This window comes from Pongo abelii, chromosome 1, assembly GCF_028885655.2.
Source record: "Pongo abelii isolate AG06213 chromosome 1, NHGRI_mPonAbe1-v2.0_pri, whole genome shotgun sequence".
NCBI lineage: Eukaryota > Metazoa > Chordata > Mammalia > Primates > Hominidae > Pongo > Pongo abelii.
In genome coordinates, this window is record NC_071985.2 from 73,224,109 (window position 1) to 73,251,948 (window position 27,840).

Consider the following 27,840-nt stretch of genomic DNA (forward strand, 5'->3'; position numbering starts at 1 on the left):
CTCTGGCATTAAGCTCATTGGAAAGAATCTTTCCAGAAACTGCCCTCAGAGGGGGGAAAAAACCTCTCTACACAAGGCCATGCCATTTTCCTGGAGTGGGAGGTGGAGTGGACAGGCAATGTCCAATGACCTTTTGGTTGGGGTGAGTGGTATACAAGAGTGGGACAGCTCTGAAGGGCCATCCCAGCTCTCTGTGGGATGCTGACACATGCCGGGGGCTGTTTCAGTTCTCCTTCGTCTGTTCAATGCTAGTTCTTTCACTCCTCCACAGATGTTGCTCTGAGTCAGGTTCTCAATAAACTATCAGCTGGCAAATCCTCCTCTCAGAGCCTGAATCCTGGGGAAACCCATTTAAGACAAAGTCTGAAATTGAGAAAAGGTGTTATGGAACATAGCTGGAGAGGATTCTTTCAGGAACAAGAATGCATAAGCAAAGAAAGGAATTAGAGCATTCCCCAGCTGGGTAGGATTCTATCATGGATAAAAAAACATTGCTATCCCAATTATTTATGAGTCTGTGAAGTTGCCATGTCTGGGACTGGAAAAAGCTTTCATGTAAAAATCAATAAAAAGATTAGTAACGATGAAACAGGAAAGAAGGAAATGAGTGCTTTACCCTCAGAATAAACCACTGACCAACTGAGAATTGGAGCTCCTCTGTCAGTGCACTCAGTTAGTTTTTGATGGAAATGAGAATCACATACACACAGTCATCTGTGCTTTTGCAGGATTCCCACAAAATGCAGGGATCCACATAGGTTCATTTTCCAAACAACAGAAGATTTTCTTCTGAAGCACAAGATCATTTTAGAAATTTCAATCAGGGATATAGAAATAATTTAAATGCACCTTAGACAATTTTCTGCCTCCTCAAGTAGAGAATCCTGAAATTCAGCAGTCCCTAACCTTTTTAGCTCAAGGGACTTATTTTATGGAAGACAGTATTTCCACAGATGGGGGTGGAGGGAATGCAGGATGGTTTCAGGATGAAACTGTTCCATCTCAGATCATCAGGCATTAGATTTTCATAAGGAGCCCACAACCTAGATCCCTCGCATGTGCAGTTCACAATAGGGTTTGCTCTCCTATGAGCATCTAATGCCACCGATCTGACAAGAGGTGGAGCTCGGGGGGCAATATTCTTTCACCCAATTCTTGCCTCCTGCTGTGTGGCCAGGTTCCTAAGAGGCCACGGACCAGTACTGCTCCATGGCCTGAGGGTTGGGGATCCCTGCTGTACTTAACTGAATTTTCACTTAATGAATTGGAGACAATTTTAAAACATTTTGAACATCAATTATCTTACTAAATGCTAAGGTAACAGTCTTCTGAGGCAGTGCTCCTCAAACTTTAATATGCATACAGATCACCTGAGGATCTTGTGAAAGTGCAGATTATGAGTTCCTAGAGCTGAGATCCTGCATTTCTAACTAGATTTCTGGTGATGCCAATGTTTCTGCATGCCAACCACATTTTGAGTAACAAGACTTTAAAGTTATCAATAGATATAATTATCTTTGCCTTTAGCACTTAGTAGTCTAAGATTGTAATACTTTCATTCACCATATTTGCTTATTATCTTCTTTTATGAACTCACCATCAAGCTTAAACTTAAATGCAGATCCGAAAAAAATCATCCAATCCAAATGCATCATTTGAAACAAATTTGAATAGAAAACTAATGCCCAGAGAGGTAATATGATTTTTATAAGGTCACTTAACTGGTTAATGGTAAAAACAAGGCTTACATTACTGGTCTTCTGAGTGCATATTTTCTCCCAGTTTCTAAACCCCTACTAATTTGTTGCTCCTTTTCTAAAACAGACTGCAAATTCAGATAACAAATACTGTTAGAATTCAATGTAAAGTCAACAGCTCTAACAAAGGGTCTTGTCAACTTTCCTATAAACACAGTCAAATAATCCAAAGTAGTGATTGGACTTGGTGCCTTCTGTACATGGGCTTTTTCTTTTTTTGCTAAATTATGAAATCTGGACAGTTTCCTGGGTGGTTGGTTGAAGTCATCTCTGAATAAGTGATTAGCATCTGACTAATTATATTTTTTAAATTATAAACTATTTTGCCAGATTTAGCCAAAACAAACCAAAACACAGGATGGGCACTTGAATTTGACTATCTGATAAGGTTTAAATATGCCCAAATATTGCATGGAGATACCCATACTAAAGAAAAAAATTCATTGTTTATCTAAAATTTAAATTTAAATGGTTGTTCTATTTTTTTCTGCAACCCAAAGTTGACAAGATGTAAGAATGTACAATAAACTTGATTGTGGTAATCATTTCACAATGTGTATGTGTATATATACGTATACATATATGTGTATATATACATATATATATACACACGTATACATATATATACATATATATATATACACACACGTATACATATATATACACATATAAATATATCAAAAAGTATTACATGATGCCGGGTGTGGTGGCTCATTTCTGTAATACCAGCACTTTAAGAGGCTGAGGCGGGCAGATCGTTTGAGGTCAGGAGTTTGAGACCAGTCTGGCCAATATGGTGAAACCCTGTCTCTACTGAAAATACAAAAAAAAAAAAAAAATTAGCTGGGCATGGTGGGGCACACCTGTAATCCCAGCTACTCGTGAGACTGAGAAAAGAGAATTGCTTGAACCCAGGAGATCGGGGTTGCAGCGAGCCAAGATTACACCACTGCACTCCAACCTGGGCAACAAAGTGAGACTCCATTTCAAAATTATATATATTTACAGTGTACAACGTGTGTGTGTGTGTGTGTGTGTGGTTTGTCAGTTATAAGAAAATAAAAAATGAAACATATCAACTTAAAAAAATTCACAATAAGGAAAACAAAAATGAAGAGAGAAAAGAAAGAAGTATAAGGAACACAAATTTAAAAAGAAAAAGAGCAATAGAGAAAAGGATCTTGTGGATGTTTATGTATAAAAACAAAAATAGAGATAAAATTGGTAAAAGTGGTAGACACTTTTAGGCCAGTGAATGATACAGGGCACACATTTTTACCTTGGACTGGCCCTTAATTCCTGAATAAATAAAGACTCACTATACAAGTGCTTCCTAATAAAATGTAGGGCCAAGAAAAGGAGAAAAAAATCTCTAATAAAGACACAGCTGGCACAATAAAAAGTTACTATGCCCTGAAAAATAAGTGCTAGAAACAAACAAAATGCTATTAAAAATCCAAGGTTTTAAAAAGAAATTATAAGAGCATTACAAAATACTTAGGACTGAATGACAATAAAATCTTTATATGTCACAATTTATGGGGCACAATTAAAGTAGTACTTACAGGGGAAAATTATGGAACATCGAAAACAAATTAGCCAAACATTTCAACACAAAAACCTAGAAAAACAACATCAGTGTAAATCCAGACAGACAAAAAGCAAGGAAATAAGGAAGACAAGAGTAGAAATCAATGAAATACAAAAAAAAAAAACAAAAAACAAAAACGAGAACAAAACGAGAGATGAATGAAAGTAAAAGTTGTACTTTGAAGACACTGATAAGCCAGACAAACCCCATGCATGCGTAATCAAGAAAAAGAGAAAAAGAAGGTTCAAAAATATACACAAGAAAGGTTGTAACAACTACATCTAAAATAGAGTTGAAATATAATAAAAACACATTACGTAATAAATATCAGCATTAAATTTGCATATATGGAAGAAATTAATAAATTTCTGGAAATAACAAAAAATTCAAAATTGGAAAAAATAGAAAAAAATAAGACATTAATAAAAATCAAATACATTTAAGTGAGAGTCATAAGTATTCTCTCAGGAAAGCCCCATACCAGTTGGTTTTACAGGTAGGCTCTGCCAAATTTTGAAGAAACAGATCATCCTTATTTTATACAAGTGGCTCCAGAAAATAAAAAAAGAAAATTGTACAAGCAATTATATGAGGCTTCTATAATTGGAATATTCAAAAAATGAATATATAAAATAATTCTACATGCAAAAGTCAAAAATAAAAGATTACCCAATAAAATCCAACAATATATTTAAAATATACAATAAGTATGTAGTCTTGCTTCACAAAGGCAAAAATGATTTGGCAACTAAAAAAAAAATCTACCAAGGCTATTTAACATAGTGATGAATCAAAAGAGAAAAATCACAAGATCACATCAATTAATACAAATCAAGGGGTTGATTAAGTTCAGACCATATATACAAGTGTATGTTTTTCAAGAGGCAGAAAAAATGACTTAAGGCTTCTTCTAAAATTTCAAATCTAAAATTGGCTGGTTTTATTATTTTTTCTCAACAAGGAGTATAGGTAGCAAGTTCTTGAATTTTGTGTGTGTGTTTAATAATGACTTCTTGGCCGTGCACAGTGGCACACAAATAACGAGTAAGTGTTCATGAATAACGAATAGTTAATTCAATTTTGAATTTGTTTGCTCTTGCTTCTCTAGTTCTTTTAATTGTGATGTTAGGGTGTCGATTTTAGATCTTTCCTGCTTTCTCTTGTGGGCATTTAGTGCTACAAATTTCCCTCTACACACTGCTTTAAATGTGTCCCAGAGATTCTGGTACATTGTGTCTTCATTCTCATTGGTTTCAAAGCTAATTCAGTTTTGAAAAAGACGTATAAGGAAGTGGGAGAGGGGACATGTCCAGCTAGCTATGTTTATATGGTTAAAGCTATAGTAATAAAAATAGTGTATCGCTGGTAAAGGAAACAGATGAAAAGACCAATGGAATATAAAAGAGAGTTAAAAATTAGAATCACGTAATGTCTAGAACTTGGTTATAATCAACTCAACTCGAGACAACAATCATTAGGACAAGGGTGGATGCTTTAACAGATGATATTAGAAAAATTGGATTATATATGTATTTAAAAGTAGATCCCTGTCTTATTCTGTATACAAAAACAAACGTTGAATACATTAAAGGCTAAAGTTTGACAGGCAAAAATATAAAACTAATTTAAAAATGAAAAGGTATCTTTGCAATCTTAGCAAAAACTAATAATTAAAGAGAAAAAAACCTAAATGCCTGATAATTATTATGTAAAGGATGCTATACCCCATTAATAATCAGAAAAATGAAAAACATAACAAAAGTAAGATATCACATTTTTCCCATCATCTTAATTAAATTTAGATAATTGGGTAATATCGGGTTTGGGCAAGGATATGTGGAAATGATGTACTAGTCTCATTGTCTTTAAAGTATTATGTTTAAGGTTAAGTCTACATTTATGTATATATGTTTGGGCATATTTCTGAACTTCCCTGTCCATTAATCTGTTTATTTATGTACTAGCACCTTGATGTGTTAATGACTATAATTTTATGATGTATTTTATTTTATTTTATTTTTTTCTTTTTTTTAAATTTATTATCATTATACTTTAGGTTTTAGGGTACATGTGCGCAATGTGCAGGTTAGTTACATATGTATACATGTGCCATCTGGTGCACTGCACCCACTAACTCGTCATCTAGCATTAGGTATATCTCCCAATGCCATCCCTCCCCCCTCCCCCCACCCCACAACAGTCCCCAGAGTGTGATGATCCCCTTCCTGTGTCCATGTGTTCTCATTGTTCAATTCCCACCTATGAGTGAGAATATGCGGTGTTTGGTTTTTTGTTCTTGCGATAGTTTACTGAGAATGATGACTTCCAATTTCATCCATGTCCCTACAAAGGACATGAACTCATCATTTTTTATGGCTGCATAGTATTCCATGGTGTATATGTGCCACATTTTCTTAATCCAGTCTATCATTGTTGGACATTTGGGTTGGTTCCAAGTCCTTGCTATTGTGAATAGTGCTGCAATAAACATATGTGTGCATGTGTCTTTATAGCAGCATGATTTATAGTCCTTTGGGTATATACCCAGTAATGGGATGGCTGGGTCAAACTATACTACAAGGCTACAGTAACCAAAACAGCACGGTACTGGTATACTACAAGGCTACAGTAACCAAAACAGCATGGTACTGGTACCAAAACAGAGATATAGATCAATGGAACAGAACAGAGCCCTCAGAAATAACGCCGCATATCTACAACTATCTCATCTTTGACAAACCTGAGAAAAACAAGCAATGGGGAAAGGATTCCCTATTTAATAAATGGTGTTGGGAAAACTGGCTAGCCATATGTAGAAAGCCGAAACTGGATCCCTTCCTTACACCTTATACAAAAATCAATTCAAGATGGATTAAAGACTTAAACGTTAGACCTAAAACCATAAAAACCCTAGAAGAAAATCTAGGCATTACCATTCAGGACATAGGCATGGGCAAGGACTTCATGTCGAAAACACCAAAAGCAATGGCAACAAAAGACAAAATTGACAAATGGAATCGAATTAAACTAAAGAGCTTCTGCACAGCAAAAGATACTACCATCAGAGTGAACAGGCAACCTACACAATGGGAGAAAATTTTCGCAACCTACTAATCTGAGAACAAGCTAATATCCAGAATCTACAATGAACTCCAACAAATTTACAAGAAAAAAACAAACAACCCCATCAAAAAGTGGGCGAAGGACATGAACAGCCACTTCTCAAAAGAAGACATTTATGCAGTCAAAAGACACATGAAAAAATGCTCGTCATCACTGGCCATCAGAGAAATGCAAATCAAAACCACAATGAGATACCATCTCACACCAGTTAGAATGGCAATCATTAAAAAGTCAGGAAACAACAGGTGCTGGAGAGGATGTGGAGAAATAGGAACACTTTTACACTGTTGGTGGGACTGTAAACTAGTTCAACACTTGTGGAAGTCAGTGTGGCGATTCCTCAGGGATCTAGAACTAGAAATTCCATACGACGTATTTTAATATCTGATAAGGCCAGGTCTCCATTACTCATCTTTTTCAGGATCTCCACAAAAAAAAAAAAATTAAAATCAACTGTGTAATTCTTTTAAATATCTTGTTTGGATTTTATTGGGATTATGGGAAATTTAAAATTTAGGGAGAATCAGCATTCGTATGATATTGAGTCTTTCTATACAGGACCAGTTTGTGCCTCTTCATTTATTCAAGCCCTCATGGTATCTCTCAGTAGCATTTCTTCATAGAGAGCTTTCAAATTTCTTTTTAGTTTTATTTCTAGTTATTTTACCATTTTTATTGCTATTGAGATATTTTCATTTTTATTGGTGATTGTTTAAATTAGTCAGCACATTTATTTTCACCTTAATTTTGTATTAAACTGTGATACTAAGTGAAATAATTTTCAGGTTGTTCTCTTTTCAATGCTAACTAAAATTTTACTTCCTTCTTTCATATTTTATGTTTAACTTCTTTTATATCTCATGAAGTACAAAATCAAAAGTCTAACTTCACTGGCTTCTATTTCCAGAGAAAGTAAAATAATAGCAATGATATTGAAGTTTTTTCTATTTTACTAATTTCTGCTCTTTGTTATTTTCTTTTTTATTTTAATTGATTTTAATTTGATCTTTTTCTAATTATTTAAGGTAGAAACTCTGATTGTTGATCTTATTTTGATTCTTTCCTATATATAGGCATTTTAAATGCTAAAACTTTCCCTGCAAGTACTTTTTTAATTGCATCCACAAATTTCAATTTTGTTTCATTATAATTCAGCTCAAAATATTTTCTAATTTCCTCCATACCATCTTCTTTGGCCTGTGAATTATTTAGCAATGTATTGCTTAATTTGGGAATGGCTTAGATATCTTGCTACTAATTTACCTGTATGCTTCAAACATTACAAATTCATTGAGACTTGTTTTATGGTCTAGTATATGGTCTGTCTTGGTGAATGTATCATGAGCATTCTACAGTTGTTTTGAGTGTATTGTTTCTACAAATGTGAGTTAGGTCATGATATTTGATAATGATCTTCAAATCTTATATATCTGTTCTGATTTTTTGGCCTACTTGATAAATGAATTACTAACAGATAGGTGAAAAAAAGTCCCCAACTATGATTATAAATTTGGCTGTTTGCTCATTAGTTCTGTCAATTTATAATTCATTTCTTTTGAGCCTCTGTTCTTAAGTGCTTCAATTTATAACAAGATTATTATGTCTACTTTAGAAATTAACCTATTTACCATTATGAAATATGCTCCTTTATCTCTGGTAATACACTGTATTGAAATCTATTTTGTCAGATATTAACATGGCACATCAACTTTCTTATGTTTAGGATTTACATGGTACATAATTTTCCACCCTTTTATGTTTGACGTACATGTCTTTTTATTTCAAGTGTGTTTTTTATAAACAGTTTTGTAATTGTTTCTTTTTATATGACAATTTCTGCCTTTTACATGGAGTTTTTAGATAATTTAAATAATGTAATTAATGATATAGGTGGGTTTAAGTCTACCATCTTGGTATTTATTTTCTGTTGTTTCCAACAATTATTCATTTCTTAGTTCCTATTTTCCTGTCTTCTTTGAATCAATTTATTTTATTATTCCATTAATCTTCTCTTTGACTTTACCTCTACAGTTATCTGTGCATATGTGTATTTTTTACTCTAGAGATTACAATATGCATCTCTAGCTTATTGCAATCTACTTCCAAAAAATATTACTATCTCATGAATAATGTTAGGACCTTACAGCAGTACTATTCTACTTTGAACTGCCTTGTCCTTTGTGGTCACATATATTATTTCTCCATAGAAGGAGTCAGCTGAGTCTAACATTAAGGCTGCTCAACTTCCTTTTTTACCCACTTATGCTTCTTTCCATTCTTGCTCACAGATGGTGATCCCTAGACCATTCCTTAGTAAATGGCCTGCATACCAAATTCCATCTCAGAATATATTTCCTGGAGAATCCAAATCCAACCTGCCACAAACAAAGATAATCACAAATTCTCCTCATCCTTGAAAAATTCCCTTTGATGTGATTTCCACTTGAACTGCAGCCCATCTTTTAAAAGGCTGTGCAAGAAGAGGTGGTTGGCCACTATTTCTGGCCTCAGAAGAAATGGTAGTGGCCATTCTCTTTTCAATCCAGACCAGTGTACAGTCCTACTTATTTACCTCTGTTCTGTGTCATAAATAATATTATCAATATGCTCCCCACTGCTAAGGCTAAGATTTAATATCCCATCATTTATTCATGCGTTCAACAGTTTTGAACACTACAATAAGCAGGCTCTGCACTCAGTGTTGAACATACAATCGTGACTACACATGGCCTCTGCCCCGAGATCCTTACAGTTCACAGGATGAAGAGATAGGTAAACAAGAACAGTGGAGTATACAGGCACTTTGAGAGACGCGTGTATCGAGGATGAAGTGATCAATTATACCACCTGGGGCTCAGGAGAAGAGTTTAGAAAGGGTTAGGTTTTATAATGGAAATAATCCTTGAGCTAAATGATAGAAGTAGAAGGTAAGTTTTTATTTCTTGGGGAGATATAATGAGTAAATCATTTACAGAGAAGGAAAAAAACATAAGTTTCCCACCAGGAATGTTATAGAGAAGTGAAAACTCTGGCCGGGCGCGGTGGCTCACGCCTGTAATCCCAGCACTTTGGGAGGCCGAGGCGGGCGGATCACGAGGTCAGGAGATCGAGACCATCCTGGCTAACACGGTGAAACTCCGTCTCTACTAAAAATACAAAAAATAGCCGAGCGTGGTGGCGGGCACCTGTAGTCCTAGCCACTAGGGAGAGTGAGGCAGGAGAACGCGTGAACCCGAGAGGCGAAGCTTGCAGTGAGCCGAGATTGTGCCACTGCACTCCAGCCTTGGTGACAGAGCGAGACTCCATCTCAAAAAAAAAGAAAAGAAAATTCTGACATATTTCAGCACTAAAATAAATCTGCTATGATTAAAATGACTAAACCCGTGAGTGTGTGTGTGCGCGCGCGTGCGTGTGTGTGTAAACGGCTGTGGAAGATGTGACAAATGAAATAATTCAGCCTGAGATAATGCTTATCTCTATCTCCTTATGTCCAATGAGTTACCAGGTTCTTTCAAGTCTATTTTTCACTTTACTGTATCTGTAGCACATGACTTACAACTTTATGTCTTCTACCATATTTTTGTAAACGTGTCCACTGCTATGTATGTACCTTAAGGGTGAAGATGGTAATTCATTCATCTTTGGATCCCTCCATATCACAATATATTGTTCATATGAGACATTGTTTACTAAATAGAATTAAAAGTGAATGTTGTCATGGTGTGGAAATAAAGCAAACGCTCGTAAATATCTTTAATATTTACTGGAAACATGATATAGAATAGAGATTAGCACACTATTGTCCACAAGCCAAATATGACCCACTGCCTGTTTTTGTACAGCCTGTGAGCTAATAATAGTTTTTGCATTTTTGAATGGTTAAAAAAACTTTAAACATGAATAATATGAAAATTATATGAAATTCAAACTTCAGAGTTCATAAATATAATTTTGTTGAGATATAGTTATGCTTGTTCATTTACATATTGACTATGGCTATGTTCATGCTAACGGAAGTAGTAGTTAAGTAGTTGTGACACAGACTGAATGGCCCATAAACCCTAAAGTATTTTTTTATCTGCTTTCTTTATAGAAAATGTTTCCAAAACCCTGGTATAGACAGAAAGGACCATGAGTTTTTCCACAAACTGGATTTCAATTTTAATCCTATCTGTAGCTCTACTAGCCAGTGCTTAACATCTCTGAATTTTAAGATAATCATTTTTAGAATGAGAAAAATTGTATCTCTAGTAAGAATTTGTATGAGAATTAATAATAAAATATCAGTAATAGAGTAAATTTCAATCAATGCGTTTCTTCTTTGATGCCTAGTGTTAGGGATTTTCAACTTTGAAATCCAATCAATTAAACACGTATTGCGTTTTCTGTTGAAGATTCACAGTCAGTGTTTGGATAGTCGAACCCAAACAAAGGAAGAGAGGAAATTATGGTTAACAGGCTTTGGGCTTTATGTAGCAAGGGTTTCCTGGCAGTAGTCTGTAATTTATAACTGATGTGGAAGACACTGTGAGCATGTGGTGGTTGCTGTTGGGACTGCTAACCAGTCCAGCCTGAACGAGACCATTCCAAATTGCAGACATTGTAGAGGAGCCACGAAAATAAACATGAACATATGATTTTGCATATGTTGACGGGCTCCCTATGAAACAAAACAACAAGTACTTATTGAGTATCTGCTTCTCAAATTGCTTCATTTGTTGTCTATATTACTTAGATACAAAGGACTTTCTGGGAAGAATTATGCCTTCTGTTTCTTCCTCAGAGTTGACAATGTGTATTTAATAAATCCTGTGAACTAGATTAATAGATACACGGTCTTTCAAGAATTTAGAAGAAACACAGCAAAAGAAGATAGGAAGCCTTTCCTTACAATCCAACATATGTTTTAATTTGTTTTCTTGCTCGTGCTATGTTTCTGTCTGTCACCAGTGCTTAATTCTGGTTTTGGCATATTATAGGTGCTTAGTGAATGCTGATTGAAGGAGGCAACATAGTATAGATGGATAAACATGGGATTAGAATCAAGAGGCATAAATATGAGCGTCAGATTTATTATTTTATTCTTGAATGATGTAGAAAAAGCACTTTGGGCCTTTGATTCTTATTTTACTCACCTGTAAAATTGGAAAACACCTACCTTGCCAAACTCACAAGGCTGTAGTAGGGATCAAATACAAATAGTGCATGAGAATGTACTTTGTAAACCATAAATGGCTATAAAATGTGCTTATTATGTAAATAAAAAAGACTCTACATTTTATTATATTTAAGAAAATTCTTACACGTTTGCTCTATTGGCTCAAGATTAGAAGAAAAGAAAAACTAAGAGTATTATTTCAGTAAATGTAGACTAAAATGATAGAAATTTTTTTGGGCAAGTAAGATTTTAGTCAATGAAAGATTTTGGGAAGATATTTTCAAGACTAATGTTTTCCACTATCATTGTTTCTCACTTGTAGTAAATTTGTCTCTGAATTACTGCATACTAATCATATTTGTGTATCAAATCAAGATTAAAGTGTACTGAAAGGAAGAATAAAGAGTCAGAAATCCTATATTTCTCTGAAAGGTTTAAAAAAAACCTCACCACCTTATCTTTAAAAATCACTTTCTGAATTATTTGGTGTTGTATTGATTTGTGAAGACTAAATTTTCTTAACAGGTCTTATATATTAACTGAACTTTCAATTATATTAATAATTTTTTCTAATACAAAGACTATTACTCCTGGATGAATTTTAGTATGAACTGGGTATGCTATAGCTTAAATGTAGTCCACGAAAGTTCATGTCTTGGAAATTTGCTTGCACTGTGTCAAGAGACAGAGCCCTTCAAAGGCAATTGGGTCATGAGGACTCTGCTGTCATGAATAGATTAACGCCATTATCATGGGAGTGGTTCAGTTATCATAGGAGTGGCTTTTATATAAAAGTGAGCTCTGTCTCACATGCTCTCTTTTGCCCTACTACCCTGGTACCATGTTTTGATGCAGCAAGAAGGCTTTCACCCAATGTTGAGCAGATGCCAGCATCATGCTCTTAGACTTCTTAGTCTCCAGAACTATGAGCCAAACAAACTTATTTTCTTTATAAACTAACCAGTTTGTGGTATTCTGTTATAGCATCAGAAGGCAGACTAAAACAAGGTACACACCTGAAATGTAAGATGTAGCTAACTGACATATATTAAAGCAATTCCAGCTGGAGATTTCTATTTTCAGCTATTTTAGAGTAGCGTGTAATACAACAAACTGTCCTGGCAAGAACAATCATAAAACATGAATTAAGTATACAAAAAAGTTTAAAAGCATTTGAGAGCAACCAAGTAGTCAGGACTTAAAAGTCTAATAATAATATTAAAAAAACACATTGAAGGGAACCTAATATTCTGTGCTACTTTAGCCTTTGAGGTATTCTTCAAATCCTAAGCAATGCAAAATAACAGTATAAAAAGCCAAATAGAAATTGGCAATAGAAAGGCCAAAAAACTAAGAAGAGTTTTTAGCAGACACACTGCTGATGAAATAGAAATTGTACTTCAAAGACTGTCAATGTGGAGGTCCTAATCCAAGCTTTTAGTTGAGACCCCTGAAGAGACAGGCCTTAGAAGAAAGAAAAAACTAAAAAAAAAAAAAAGAAAATGTATAAAGGCTCACAAAGCACAGCTATCTTAATTACTTATTGAATTAAAGTGATCTTTCCCAAATCTTACCACATGTCCAAAAAAAAAAATCTTGAAAGGAAGATATTAGCCAGAGCCTCTACAATTTATTGTGTTTGATATTCACTTAAAACATTATTAGTATAATAGTAGAAACACCCAAATAAATACAATGTTTTAAAGTCAACCTAAACAGACCCCTCCATCAAGATATTGGTGTTATCAGATGCAGACTTAAAAATGATGTGGTTAATATGTTTTTAAATAGACTGTAAGATGAAGAATTTCACAAAGAATATATAGGAAAAATTGAATAGGCATTCTAAAGTTAAAAATACAATAACAAAACTAAGTATTTAATAAATAGTTTAACTGCTGATTATATTGAGCAAAATTTGGGATTATTGAAACAGAAGATAGCTCAGTGTAAAATAATCAGACTACAGCATGAAAAAGAAGGGAATAACAAACAGAAGAACAGAAAAGTTAAAAAGATACACAAAAAAAGGTGTAATGTATATATATTTGGCAACCAAGAAAAAAAAAGTGAATGAGCAGAAGGAATACCTGAAAAAAATTTTTTTGAAATGAAGACACTAAGCCACAGATTGGAGAAGCTTGACAAACCAGACATATGCAAAGACAGGTAGGCCCTGGAACATCATAAAAAGACTGTTGAAGACAAAAGACAGAGAGAATATATTAAAAGCACCAGGGAATAAAAGACATGGCCTTCAAAGAAATGTATATCAGATGTACAGCTAACTCTCCAAAATATGGAAGTGAAAAGATAACGGGATAACATCTTCCAAAGGATAAAAGAAAACAACTGGCTACCTAGAATTTTGTACCAAAGATATCATTTGAAAATGAATGCCAAATGAAAATATTTTAGCCACACAAAAACTGAAAGAACTCATTGCCAGCAGGCCCACATTAAAAGAAATAATAAAAGTGAATTTCCTCAAGCTAAACAAAAATAATGGAAGCATATAAATGTAGAAAGGATTAAAGAGCACTGGAGGGGGTAAATATTAGGGAATTTAAATTCATTTTACTTTAAAAATGCAGAAGGCAATAAATGGAGGAAAAGCATTCTAAGGTATTCTTATTCATTATAAAATTGTGAGAGTACTAATTTATACCAGACTCAACAAGTTAGAATGCATGTTGCAACCTCAAGACTAACCACTTAGAAAATAAAAGTATAGCTCACTGTGATGGTAAATTTTAAATATCAACTTGACTGGATTGAGGGATGCCTCAATGGCTGGTAAAGCATTATTTCTGGGTGTGTTTGTATGGTGTTTCTGGAGGAGACTGTCATGTGAGTCAGTAGACTGAGAAAGGAAGATCCACCCTCAGTGTGGATGAGTGCCATCTAATCAGCTGGGAGCCCAGATGGAACAAACAGATGAAAGAAGGGGAGACTTTTCTTTCTTCCTCTTCCAGAGCAGGAAACTCTTTCTCTTTCCCCTTGGGCATCAGAACTCTGGGTTCTTAAGCCTTTGGACTCTGGGACTTGTACCAGCAGCTTCTTGGGGGCTCCTGAGCCTTTGGCCTCAGACAGAATTATGCCATTGGCTTCCCTGGTTCTGAGGCTTTTGGACTTGGAATGAGTCATGCTACCAGCATCCCAGGTCTCCCGCTTGCCGAGGGCCTATTATGAGACTTAATTGTGTGAACCAATTACCCTCCATAATTGTGCGAGCCATTCCCCTGATGAATACCCTCTTATTATCTATTTATATGTAGATACATCCTACTGTTTCTCTCTGGAGAACCCTGACTAACACACTAACAAACTAATAGAATGAGAAATCACATAATCAAACTACATATTTAAAAAAAAGCAAGAAAGAGACAAATAAAGAGCATATAGAACAAATGAATAAGAAACGGTAAGTTGGTAAGTTTAAAATTAAACATTCTTAATTACATTAAATGTAATTGTACTAAGTTATCCAACTAGAAAACAGAGAATTTTAGATTGCCATATATATATAATATGTTGATAACAAACTAAGCATATTAAATATGATTACAAAGAAAAGTTAAAAGTAATAGGATGAAAGAAGACACAATACACAAATATAAAATGTTATTCAGTATAGGTATGGCTACAGTAAGGTTATGGTAAAGCAAGAAGTATTGCTAGAGGGCTTTTAAAGTTAGTTTTAAAAGAGATAATTCACCTAAAAGATACAAAAATTCTAAAATTATATACTGACAGTTTCCAGTTTACACAGTTCCCATATGGATGAATATCAGTTATAACAATTTAGCTAACTAAAACCAGTCTCCCAAGAACATGATTTGTATTTCAGTCTGCACAATATATTAATTTTAACTATATAAAGTACCAACTTCATTATTGGTCCTTCAATCCAAAAATCACCATGTGAATAACAAATGTGAATAATGATGGGTGACCAATCACATCATTTCGTTCAAAGTCTGTCACTGACTGGTCACTGGGTATCTGTTATTTCATTCACACAGAAACTAAAAAGTGTATACTTATGTTACCATTTTGTCTCCTAGTGATAAATGACACTTTACAGAAATGGATAATCAAAAGAGGGAATTGGCTAAAAAGGATGAACATGTAGCAAATAAATGAAAAATGATAACGCTGGGAAGTGAAATTTGAATCAAAGATAAATGGAGTTATAAAAGAAATAGCTGGCTCTGGGAATGTTGACTCTACTGCCATTAAAAAGACTCTGGGAATACAGCCAGAGAAAGTCAGTGAAAGTGAAATTATCGATATAAATGAAAAAATAAGTTGTGACAAAAAGGAAGAAGCTGTCCCAGAAGTAATGTCAAGAAAAAAACTTATGTTAAAGGAACTCTCAGAGATATTTCATAACATTGAAAGTGCAAAGGATAAAATGCTGGAAGTGGATTCAAACTTCACAAGAAACATGACAATTCATCAACACACAGAAGAACTGCTTGCTTTGTAATGTAAGTCATATAATGAGGAAAAGCCAAACAATGTTTAAAGTATTCTTCGTAAGTTTTGTTTTTTGTTTTTTCACAAAAAAGGAAACACTTTATTTCTTCATGTTTCTGTTTCAAATTCTAGTGAACTAAATATTAGTTTCACTAGTTTTTTCCATTTTCTACATACTTATAACTAAAAATAAGAGAGCATTTAATGTTGCAAAAAAAAAACCTTTTAGATATCATGAAGTAATTGTAATTTTTCCCATTGATTATTAAGGTTGCAGGTTTCAACTTGCATAGTCATTTTGTGGTTTCACACTACTAGGCAAAGTAAAGACTGCCTTCACATTTAATAAGATAGCCTCTAAATGTCCAAAAATGACAAAACTAAAAGAGAAACATACAAATCCAAGATTTTTTTGGAGGAATATAATACATGTCTCTCAGTACCCGATGGAAACAGTACACAAAATATTGGGAAAAATCAATATATACAAAATATATATAGTATAGGAAATTTCAACAACACAATGGACAAACATGACATTTTAAATACATGGAATGCTTTATCCAACAATTGCAGACCACACATTCCTTTCAAAGTACATGTAATACTTACCAATATTGACCATAGACTGATCCATAATTCAAGGCTCAACAAATTTCAAAGAATTGAAATATAGAATATACTTTTGACCACAGAAGACTCTAGCTATGTTTTTTTTTAAAAAAAGTAACCCCGAATCCACATATGTTTTCAAGTTAAACAGCACACTTGTAAATAACTCAGGAGTAAAAAAAGAAATCACAATGAAAACAAGAAAACTGGTTTGAATTGAATGGTAACAGAAATAAGATGTGAAAACTTACGAAATGTAGCTGAAGTCATGTTTAAAAGGAAATTTATGGCCTTAATGTATAAAATTTAAAAACAGAGAGGACAAAAATCAATTACCTATGCATCACCTCAAGTTACTAGAAAAAGAACAAGTTAATGCAAACATAAAGGAAATAATGAAAAATAAGATCATATATGTCTTCAGTTGGTCATATAAAAAGATTAATAAAAGGTTAATGAAAATGATAACCCTCTAGCAAGACTGAGCAGTAAAAACAAAAGAGACAAGCCACAAATTAATAATAGCATGAGTGAAAAATATCCTATATTCTGTAGAAACATGACAAAGAAAATAGCAGAATATTATGAAAAACTTAATTTGATATTTCAGATTTTTTAAGGGACAAATTATTTGAAAAACCCAACTTATTAAAATTGACTTAAGTAGAAAACCTAAATTTCTCTACATTTGTTTTAAAACTTTAATCCATAATTGTATTTTTTTCCTCAAAGAAAAATCCAGGCTCAGATAGTTTCACTGATGAATCCTCAAAAAATTAACACCAACCTTACACAAAATATTCCATAGAGCTGAGAAATGGAGCAAAAAGAAACTTATTTAAGAAACTTATTTATTTAGCTTTGATCATAAAACTTGACAAGATAGTAAAATAAAGAAAGTTAGGGCCAAACTCTAATGAATGTAGATGAAAAACCAACAACATATTCTCAAATAGAATTCAAAACTATGTGATTGGCTATTGGTTTTCCAAATATCTTAGGTTGGTTTAACATTAAAAAATTTTTTTAATGTGAGTTAATATAGTAACAGAACAAAGAGAGAAAAAATATCATCTCAATAGATGCAGAAAAAGCATTAGATAAAATTCAACTCCACTTTCTCAGAAAACTGATGCAGGGCAGGCAAGCCCCCAAACTGGGGCTTAGCCAAGGAGAGGTTTTGGCTTTGCCCAGGAAAGAACTTGAAGGTGAGCCAGTGGTGTTAGACAGCAGCTTTTATGAAGAGGCAGCAGAGGTACCGCTACTCTCATAGCAAGGCTACCCCATAGACAGTGTGCTTAGAGTAGTAGCCTAGGAGCTTTTGGCAGTCATATTTATACCTACTTTTAATTATATGCTAATTAAGAGATGGGCTATTCAGAACTTTCTGGAAAAGGGGCAAGGAGTTTTCAGAACTATATAGGGTAACTTTTGGGTCATTGCCATAGTGTGCTGCCATGGCATTTATAAACTGCCATGGTGCTGCTGGAAGTGTGTTTATACTAATGAGCAGTGAGGGCAACTAGAGGTCACTTTTATTGCCATCTGCTGGTTTTGGCTGGCTTCTTCACTGTAGCCTGTTTCAACCAGATCCTGCTCTAATTAGCAGGGCCCTGACCAATGCTTACAAAACAAGTCCTACTGATCTTCTACCTTATCCCTATCTCAGATATTAGATACTCCTCCTTAATCCTAAGGGGGCTGCAGAAGGGTGGAGGTCTATCTTCTCTGAGTGCTTTCTGCTAATTTTACTTTGCTTTCTGCCTAGCACTGGGGGAATAAAAATCTTTGGATAGCTGGCCTAAGGGGCCTAAAGGGAGGGTGTTTTTATTTTTTGAGTCAGAAGATGGGATAGGTTGGAAGCCTTGTGCTGCTATCATTTTTATATGGAATTGTTGTGGCCAGGCGTGGTGGCTCACACCTGTAATCTCAGCACTTTGGGAGGCCGAGGCGGGCGGATCACGAGGTCAGGAGATCGAGACCATCCTGGCTAACACGGTGAAACCCCGTCTCTACTAAAAATACAAAAAATTAGCCGGGCGTGGTGGCGGGTGCCTGTAGTACAGCTACTCGGGAGGCTGAGGCAGGAGAATGGAGTGAACCTGGGAGGCGGAGTTTGCAGTGAGCTGAGATTGTGCCACTGCACTCCAGCCTGGGTGACAGAGCAAGACTCCATTTCAAAAAAAAAAAAAAAAAAAAAAAAAGAAGGAAGGAATTGTTGTAATCTGGAAGACACAAACTTTCTTAAGAGGTTCGATTAAGGCTAGGTGCAGTGGCTCATGCCTGTTATCCCAGCACTTTGGGAGGCCGAGGCAGGCGGATGACCTGAGGTCAGGAGTTTGAAACCAGCCTGACTAATGTGGTGAAACCCCATCTCTACTAAAAATACAAAAATTAGCCGGGCATAATGGCGAGCACCTGTAATTCCAGCTACTCGGGAGGCTGAGGCAGGAGAACCACCTCTCTGAACCCGAGAGGCAGAGGTTGCAGTGAGCCAAGATCGCGCCATTGCACTCCAGCCCAGGCGACAGAGCAAGAGCAAGATTCCATCTCAAACAAAAAAAAAAAAAAAGAAAGAGGTTAAATTAGCAAAGGACAAAAATTAGTAATAACAAGAAAGCTATTATTAACTTTTATAATAAAAGTCCTAGGAGAGGTTAAGAACCAGGTAAGACTTGGGAGAACATTTTTGATAGTCAACCAAATACAGTTGGGGCCAGTACCCTCACTGTATTTATGTTATCAGGTAGTTTGTTCATAGATTTTTTAAAGGTTAATCTCAACCTGTTTAAAGTTATTAATATTAATTAATTAATATATTAATATTAATATATGTATAGCAGATTTTATTAATAACTGCATAGACTTGCCTTGTTTAGCTACTAAATAATCCAGCACTAGTTTGTTATCAAGTATTATATTTGCCCAAGAGTCTAGGAATTTTTGAATTCTCTTTAATGCCTAATCTGTGTTGGCGGCTAATGATTGTAGGGTTTGAGTCAAGCATTTTAGGGCTAACTCATGGTAGGCCAAGCCATCCCAGGGGTCTGCTAGTCTTATTGCTGCGCCAATTCCTGCCAGAATCAACCTTATTGCTCATTTATTTCTGGTATTCCTGGGTCTTAAGGGGTTATACACAGTGATCCCCACAGGGGTAAGGGTGGCCAATGTATATTCACCCATTTCACCTTTTTGATATATAAGGGAAAGCTATGCCTGAAAGAACACGTGGCTCCCCAGAGAGTCGGGAATGGTTATGAGATATGACTGTTTCCCACTCATGACCACAAACAAAAACGAGCCCAGTTGGAGCACAGAGGCCCCACAAGGTGTGATGTCTACCCTTTGCGGCCACATTGCATCTGTAGAGATATTTCTCCCCTGCTCCAGTAGGGGTGGTTAAACTATCCTTGTTCTTTAGAAGGGGGCTGTGCTTCCACCTTCCCCAGTTAGGCAGTTGCTTTTCCCCTGTGTGTTTTGATTCAGGAGAAGGCCTATAAACAGATTTTTCGCACAGAAGTGGAATCCCATTTACCTTGCTGCGACCTTGGGAACTTGGCAACTAGAGTTAGATTACAGCATTGAAGGGAAACTTTTGTTTTTGTGTCATTAACACAACAGTAGGTACTAAAGATAGAATTATTAGTGCACTGGAGGTAAAGATAGCCAACTTTCCAGGTCTAGGTCATAGTGGCAGGCGGTTTAGGTGGAATCCATTAAGTGAGGCAGAGTTTCACCTAACAAGTAGAGGTCTGGGTACTTTGAGATTGAAGTGATCAGTCAGGAGGTCTGGGGAGATGGCCATGAGATTTTTCTGGATAGGCCAGAAGGTGGAATTTGCTGTTCTGGAAATGCTGATGACAAATTTAGTAATCACAAAGATGATTCCCTGACGCTATAATTTTTGAAATATTTATTATAAAGTTTTACTTCCACCCACATTGGATTAGGTTAATTGAGAGAGCAAACAGGATTAATAGTGCCAACACGGTGTCTAGTAGGTCCTTAGAAGAGTCTCTACACCCAACAAGGATACAAGAGGTGTTTTCTAGGAGAAGGTAGTTGGCCAAAGCAATAGAAAAGAAACATTATAATCAAGAAGAAAATAATTAATGCTCCTATTCCCATCCACAGTATCACGTTATTACTTTTGGCCGTGTGTTATTTTAAATAGGTAGCAGAGGTCTTTCAAAGGTTTACAGAGGTAGGTCATGGCTTCTTCCCCAGATGTAGGTTATGGTGCCTGTGACTCATAAAAAAACCAGGTTTTATTCTGGAGAGGTGTACTCAAGTAGTTATCTTTTAAAAGTTTAATATGTGATGTTCCCCTTCCTGTGTCCATGTGTTCTCATTGTTCAATTCCCACCTATGAGTGAGAATATGCGGTGTTTGGTTTTTTGTTCTTACTGAGAATGATGATTTCCAATTTCATCCATGTCCCTACAAAGGACATGAACTCATCATTTTTTATGGCTGCATAGTATTCCATGGTGTATATGTGCCACATTTTCTTAATCCAGTCTATCATTGTTGCACATTTGGGTTGGTTCCAAGTCTTTGTTATTGTGAATAATGCCGCAATAAACATACGTGTGCATGTGTCTTTATAGCAGCATGATTTATAGTCCTTTGGGTATATACCCAGTAATGGGATGGCTGGGTCGAATGGAATTTCTAGTTCTAGATCCCTGAGGAATCGCCACACTGACTTCCACAAGGGTTGAACTAGTTTACAGTCCCACCAACAGTGTAAAAGTGTTCCTATTTCTCCACATCCTCTCCAGCACCTGTTGTTTCCTGACTTTTTAATGATTGCCATTCTAACTGGTGTGAGATGGTATCTCATTGTGGTTTTGATTTGCATTTCTCTGATGGCCAGTGATGGTGAGCATTGTTTCATGTGTTTTTTGGCTGCATAAATGTCTTCTTTTGAGAAGTGTCTGTTCATGTCCTTCGCCCACTTTTTGATGGGGTTGTTTGTTTTTTTCTTGTAAATTTGTTGGAGTTCATTGTAGATTCTGGATATTAGCCCTTTGTCAGATGAGTAGGTTGTGAAAATTTTCTCCCATTTTGTAGGCTCCCTGTTCACTCTGATGGTAGTTTCCTTTGCTGTGCAGAAGCTCTTTAGTTTAATTAGATCCCATTTGTCAATTTTGGCTTCTGTTGCCATTGCTTTTGGTATTTTAGACACGAAGTCCTTGCCCATGCCTATGTCCTGAATTGCAAAGATATGGAACCAGCCTGAGTGCCCATTGACCAATGAGTAGATAAAGAAAATGTGGTATATATACACCATGAAATACTATTCAGCCATAAAAAGAATGAAATAATGCCTTTTGCAGCAACTTGGATGTAACTGAGGCCATTATTCCTGGTGAAGTAACTCAAGAATGGAAAACCAAATACCATATGTACTCACCTGTAAGTGGGAGCTAAGCTATGAGTACGCAAATGCATACAGAGTGACATAATGGACTTTGGAGACTCAGAAGGCACGGAGTGGGAAGGAGGTATGGAACAAGAAACTACATATTGGGTAAAACATACACTACTCGGGTGACAGGTGCATTAAAATCTCAGAATTCACCACTATATAATTCATTCATGTAACCAAAACCACTTGTACCCCAAAAGCTATTGAAATTAAAAAAAATTATAACATTAAAAAATAAATAAATAAATAAATAAATAAATAAAAGTTTAATATGGTGAGCGTGTTTAATAATACCTGATAGGGGCCCTTCCATTTTGGTTGTAATTGATCCTCAAGGTATCCTTTTTTATTTTCTCCCAGTAAGGCTAAGTCTCCCGATTGAAGAGAAAAAATATTTTTTGTGTGTGTAGGAAAGGGCAATACTTTATTTTTATAATTTGGAATGGCCTCTGATCCTGGCTTAAACATTAGGGGTTGGGAGCATAGTGAGGTGTGTCTGACCCTTTATTTCTCATCAGGCTTGAATTAGATTTTTTAGCGTTTGGAGGGGATTCCCTTTGGCCAAGTGGGGGATCTACTCAGTCTGTAGAGGGGCTATGGATTTTTTTTTTCAGTTTACATTTCCCCTTTTTGTCAAGGCACTACAGAAATAGTATCAATAGCCAAGCTTTCCTCTTGTCTCACCCTGATGCCGGGGTGGTGTGCTATCTGCCCCGGGTCCATTATGTCCTTTGGTGGGATCCTTATGGTCAAGAGACTTAAAGTTAAAAGACTTATAGCTAATTAATTGTTTTAGACCACCCAGGGATGAAGGTGGGCAGACACTTATTAGCTCTTAAACCTCTTTTAAGCAATATAAGAGTCAAAACTAAAAGTCAAAAAATAAGGTTATAAAACTGACTTATGTGTGTTGAGTTGCTATAATCTTGGCTTGCAGTAATTAGTTATACAAAACACAAGCATTTTGTTTACGCATCTATGTGCCTGTCTTTGATTTGGAGGGTCTCAATTAATTTTATCTCTCAAAATCTGGTCCTTAGAATCTTACACACCCACCTCTTCCATGATTGTCTTTGGGCCTGGGGGGACTGAACAGTTTTACATTTTAGAGGCAAAATAAAACATAAAGAATTAGCAATGCTTTAAACAAAAAGGTCATAAGCCCAGCCTAGTTTTGAAAATGATAGGAAAGGAAGCTCACCGGTAGCTAAACATTTAAATTATTTGGTATCAAGGACTATAATAAGTTATATTAATTTAGGTAAAGGCAAAATTATTAAGTGAATACAAGCTTTCCCCTGTGTCTCATGAAAGCAGTTTACTTTGATTATCACCTTTGCTCAGGTTTAAAGAAGAGGCTTTGGTTAACTTGAGTTTGATGTTAGATACTGGCAGGAGTTGGTGCCTTTTCTAGACTCCATCTCTACATAAAATTTAAAAATTAGCTGGGTGTAGTGGCAAGCAACTGTTGTCCTAGCTACTTGGGAGGCTGAGGTGGGAGGATCTCTTGAGCCCAGGAGTTCAAGGCTATAGTAAGCTATGATGGCACCATTGTATTCCAGCCTGGAAAACAGAGCGAGACCCTGCCTCTCAAAAAAAAAAAAAAAAAAGAACTTGAATTCGTCTAAAGATGTGTTTAAGAGCAAGAAAAGTTAGCCATAGTGTTGGAAGATATGAAAGAGCATATTACTGAAAAAGAATTAATAGGCATACAATTATGATGAAATAATATAAATTATGAAGAAAATGACAGACAACTCAATGGAAAATTGAACAAAAGACTTGATTATGCCCTTAAGAAATATGTACAAATAGCTGATATACATATGAAAGCCTCCCAATCTCATTAGTCATCATGCAAATACAAATTGAAACCACAGGGCAATACCTTTACATATCCAACAAAACATTAAAATGGAGACTTAAAATACCAAATGTTGATGAAAATGTGAAACATTTAAAACACTCAAAACATCTGGTGGGAATATAAATTAGTACAACCACTGTGGAAAATTATTTGGGATTATTTACCAAAGCTGGCCTACTTGTGATCTAGCAGTTCCAAATATACCCATCTGTTTATACACATTCACCACAAAAATGTACAGAAATGCTTATAGCAGAATGACTTGTAATAGCATAATAGAGAAAAACCAGAAATAATCCAAATATTCATCAATATTAGAATGGTTAAATATATGGTGGTGTATTCATACATTGCAATGCTTATACCACAATGAAAATGAACACTACTGCTAAGTGAAGCAGCATGAATGAATCCCACAAATATAATGCCAAATAAGAAAGAATCAGTTGCAAAGAGTACATACTGTAAAGTGTTTTCCTATAAATTTCAAAAACAGACAAAACTAATCTATGATGATAGAAACAGAAATAGTATCCACCTCAGTGGTGTAATAACTAAGAAGGGACATGAGAGAGCCTGGTGGGGGGGCAGTGATGTGAATGTCCTATTTCTTGATCTATGTTGTGACTAGAAAGGATGTTCACTTTGCAAAAATTCATTGAGCTATGCATTTCTGATTTTTGCACTTTTCTGTGTGTATGTTACACTTTGATAAACTGATTACTCATGTATTAACAGAAAGAAGTCCACAATTCAGAGAGGTGAAAATAAACTCAAAATATTAACACTTTGAGATAACAAAAGAAAATTTTCTGACAGGTCATCCAAATGCACCATTTACACACACACACACACACACACACACATGCTTACACCTTTCACATGCACAAAAGAAGCATTTGGGCCACTTACTTTGAGCCAAACCTCATCCTCTTTCTTCAGGCTACCTTCTGGCTGCTCACTCCTGTCATCCTGAGTTTCATTTTCACTGGCAACACAGGGAAACCAGCCAGTTAGGGGACGGTGGTTGGGTAAATCTGGATGGTATGATGTGCAAATCTGAAATACAATTTCAACCAACAATTTGAAGTGTGGAGTGTGAAGATATAAGTAAGGACAATGAAACTCTCCAACTCAAAGCAAAGTTGTTCTCTCTTTCTGAATGCCTAATGATCACATTATTGGCAGAAAACTTTTTTCAACATTGAAGAATTTCTCAGTGCTCTCTTTAACATCAAGATATAACTTACAAGGGTAGAAAACACAACAATTCTCATTTATCATCAGCCCAGCGGTCTTACCCACTGGGTGGTTACAAATAGTCCTGGCATATTTCAGGTAACTGCCCCAGGAACAGCCAGGGAAGTCTGTCTGGGGTGATGATGAAGCCCTTACCAGGCAGCATCCACTGGCCCCAAAAGCGAGGCTACTGAGTTGGGGAACCACTGAGGATTCAGCTAAGTAAAGGAGCCGGAGAAATAAAACCCCAGGAAATTTCTCCCACTTCACTTAGGGAAGACAGACAGACTAGACTAAAAGCCACTTCAGACAGCGGTCATTACCTCAGAATCTCCCAACTTCCCTGGCTTCCTGTCATCGGATGCCAGGACTTGAAAGAGCAAGATGCTAGAATTTAGGCTGAGAGAGTGTGGCAGAAATGGCTAGTTGCCGACCGGTATCTATTTCCCCTTACTTTTTTATTAATAAACTCCAATTTTGTTCAAGGCGACAGTGTATCTGGTTACAAATGCTCATCTCCTTAGGGTTCCTTACAACTAAAGGTGATGAAGTGGCCTGGATCTGACCAGTAAGAGGCGGGTGGAACTTCCAGAAAAGCCATCATTTTCTCAATAAAAAGGGAAAGACTGAGATGGCATGCACCTATTTCCCTTTGGCCTGCCCCCTCCTTCCTTGAAATGCTGACTTCACGCCTAGGAGAACTGCAGCCATGTTTTGAGCAGGAGGAAGAAGGCTGTGCCCAAGGATGAAAGAGCTGGAATCTAGGAGACCCTGGGTCCTTGCTGAAATCCTTGAACTGGAGCATCAACCTTAGCTGGCTCCTCAATCTCTTCCAAGATGTCTTCTCAAGTATAAAATCCTATTATTTCATTCTGGCCTGAAATACCTAGAGGCCTAAATCTCACTTTTGTGAAAGGACTGTATTGCCTATTCTAATAAATGGAAGAGATTATTTCACAATAGAAGCATCTGGAATAGGTCCCAAGAGTCGTGAGCCTTTAATCCTCTTTTCAGTCTTCAACTATATCTCATAGATGTCATTGGTATAGCATTTTAGATCTGTCAGAGGATCTTCTATCTATTTAGGTGGATATTCAGAAAAAAATTATGTACCCAAGGATTTACTTATATCAAAAACTCTAGGGTTTCTTCAATAGTAAAACTTCTTTAAATCAATTTATACTTTGATCTTTAATACATATTTTAAAGCTTATTTGATCATTGTAGTAAACCACTGAAACAGTGCAAAAGGTGTTACTATACCCATTTTTCCAGGTGAGAACGTTGGGACCCAGAGAGGTTAAGTGACTTGTCCAACATCATGTAATTGTAATAGCAATGCTGGCAGATCCAGTAATGTTCCCCAGGGCTTCTAACTCCTTCTTTTTCTTCTTTTAATTATCCAAACACAGACCCCAAGTGTAAGCATAGGCGGAATCACTTTACAATTTTGCGCAGCCTTGACTCAATTCATCTGGCTTAACTTACCAGGGAATGAGGTTCTCCAGTTACCAAGGAAACAGGACACTTCTTCTTGTCTTCATGAGAGGAGTAAGCCTGGGTAGCCCACTGATCCAAGTATCCTTTGGGAGTGTAGATGCCACAGTCTACAATGCTGGTTTTTCTCTCAAAAGGTTCACATATGCCATCTCCCTCATACATGTAGCAAAGGCTTGGCTCTCCTGCCAAGAAATATTGTGTGACACAGAAAGAGTGTTTTCATAAATGTCATGAAAAAAATGAACATGGGAATGTCCACAACATTTCTTCTCCAGCCCACTGAAGAGAATTCTGCAATTGCCTGCCAGTCTAATCCTACCTCAAACATACACATACACATACATCCCACACATCCCTAAAGAAGAAGGATTTTTTCTCACTGGGAGAAAGGTAGAAACCATCTACATTATAAAAGTACAGAAACGGTTGAGATCAGGGGAGAAAGAACAGGGAGAAAAAAAGCAGCTGTAGGCTGGGTGTGGAAAGAAATTTTAAGTAATAGTTGAGTAAGATATTTGGGGGAAACTAGAGATATAAGATAGGTAAAAGAAGAAAGGAATCTAAATAAATCCTATCATGTATTACATATTTGAATCTTTTTCATAGTTTTTGAAATATTAAAGTATCACGGGGGTTTGTTCTCAATCACTTTTTGTTGCTTAATTGTGTTTCTTCAACTGCGTGACTGCTATTACACTGGAGAATATAGGCTCCAGGCTTTTGAGGCTTACATATGTTATTAATTTTTTTTTTTAGTCTTAGGACAGCCCTGTGAGGTGTGTATTTTGTTTCTTTTATGATAGGAAGCCTGAGTCTCAGTGATTTTATGTGACTTCGTAGAGGACCCTCGAATGGTAAGCAATAGAGCATTAATTTGAGTCAGGCTTAAATCCAAGAGCCAGAATGCAGATTCAGCAGCTCACTGAACACTGCCTCAAACTAAGACAGAGGGGCTGTCTTCAAAAGCAAACAGGTGATAGATGAATATCTAAGAAAATATATTGGGGTTGTAAAGCCAGCTGGTATGCACTGGACAAGTTCCATTCTTGCTCATACGATAACTTCTAGTAAGTGAAT

The 27,840-nt window shown here is 36.0% G+C and overlaps 1 protein-coding gene across 1 annotated transcript in view; it reads right to left on the reverse strand.

The window, feature by feature from the left end:
- PAPPA2 (pappalysin 2) overlaps positions 1–27,840 on the reverse strand; it is a 302,050-nt gene that overhangs the window by 116,661 nt on the left and 157,549 nt on the right. Inside the window, exons 11-12 of the mRNA XM_024232330.2 lie at positions 26,752–26,945; positions 24,937–25,083 (exon numbers count right to left, since the gene is read on the reverse strand). Coding sequence (XP_024088098.2) covers positions 24,937–25,083; positions 26,752–26,945 — 341 coding nt within the window. The remainder of the gene's footprint in view (positions 1–24,936; positions 25,084–26,751; positions 26,946–27,840) is intronic.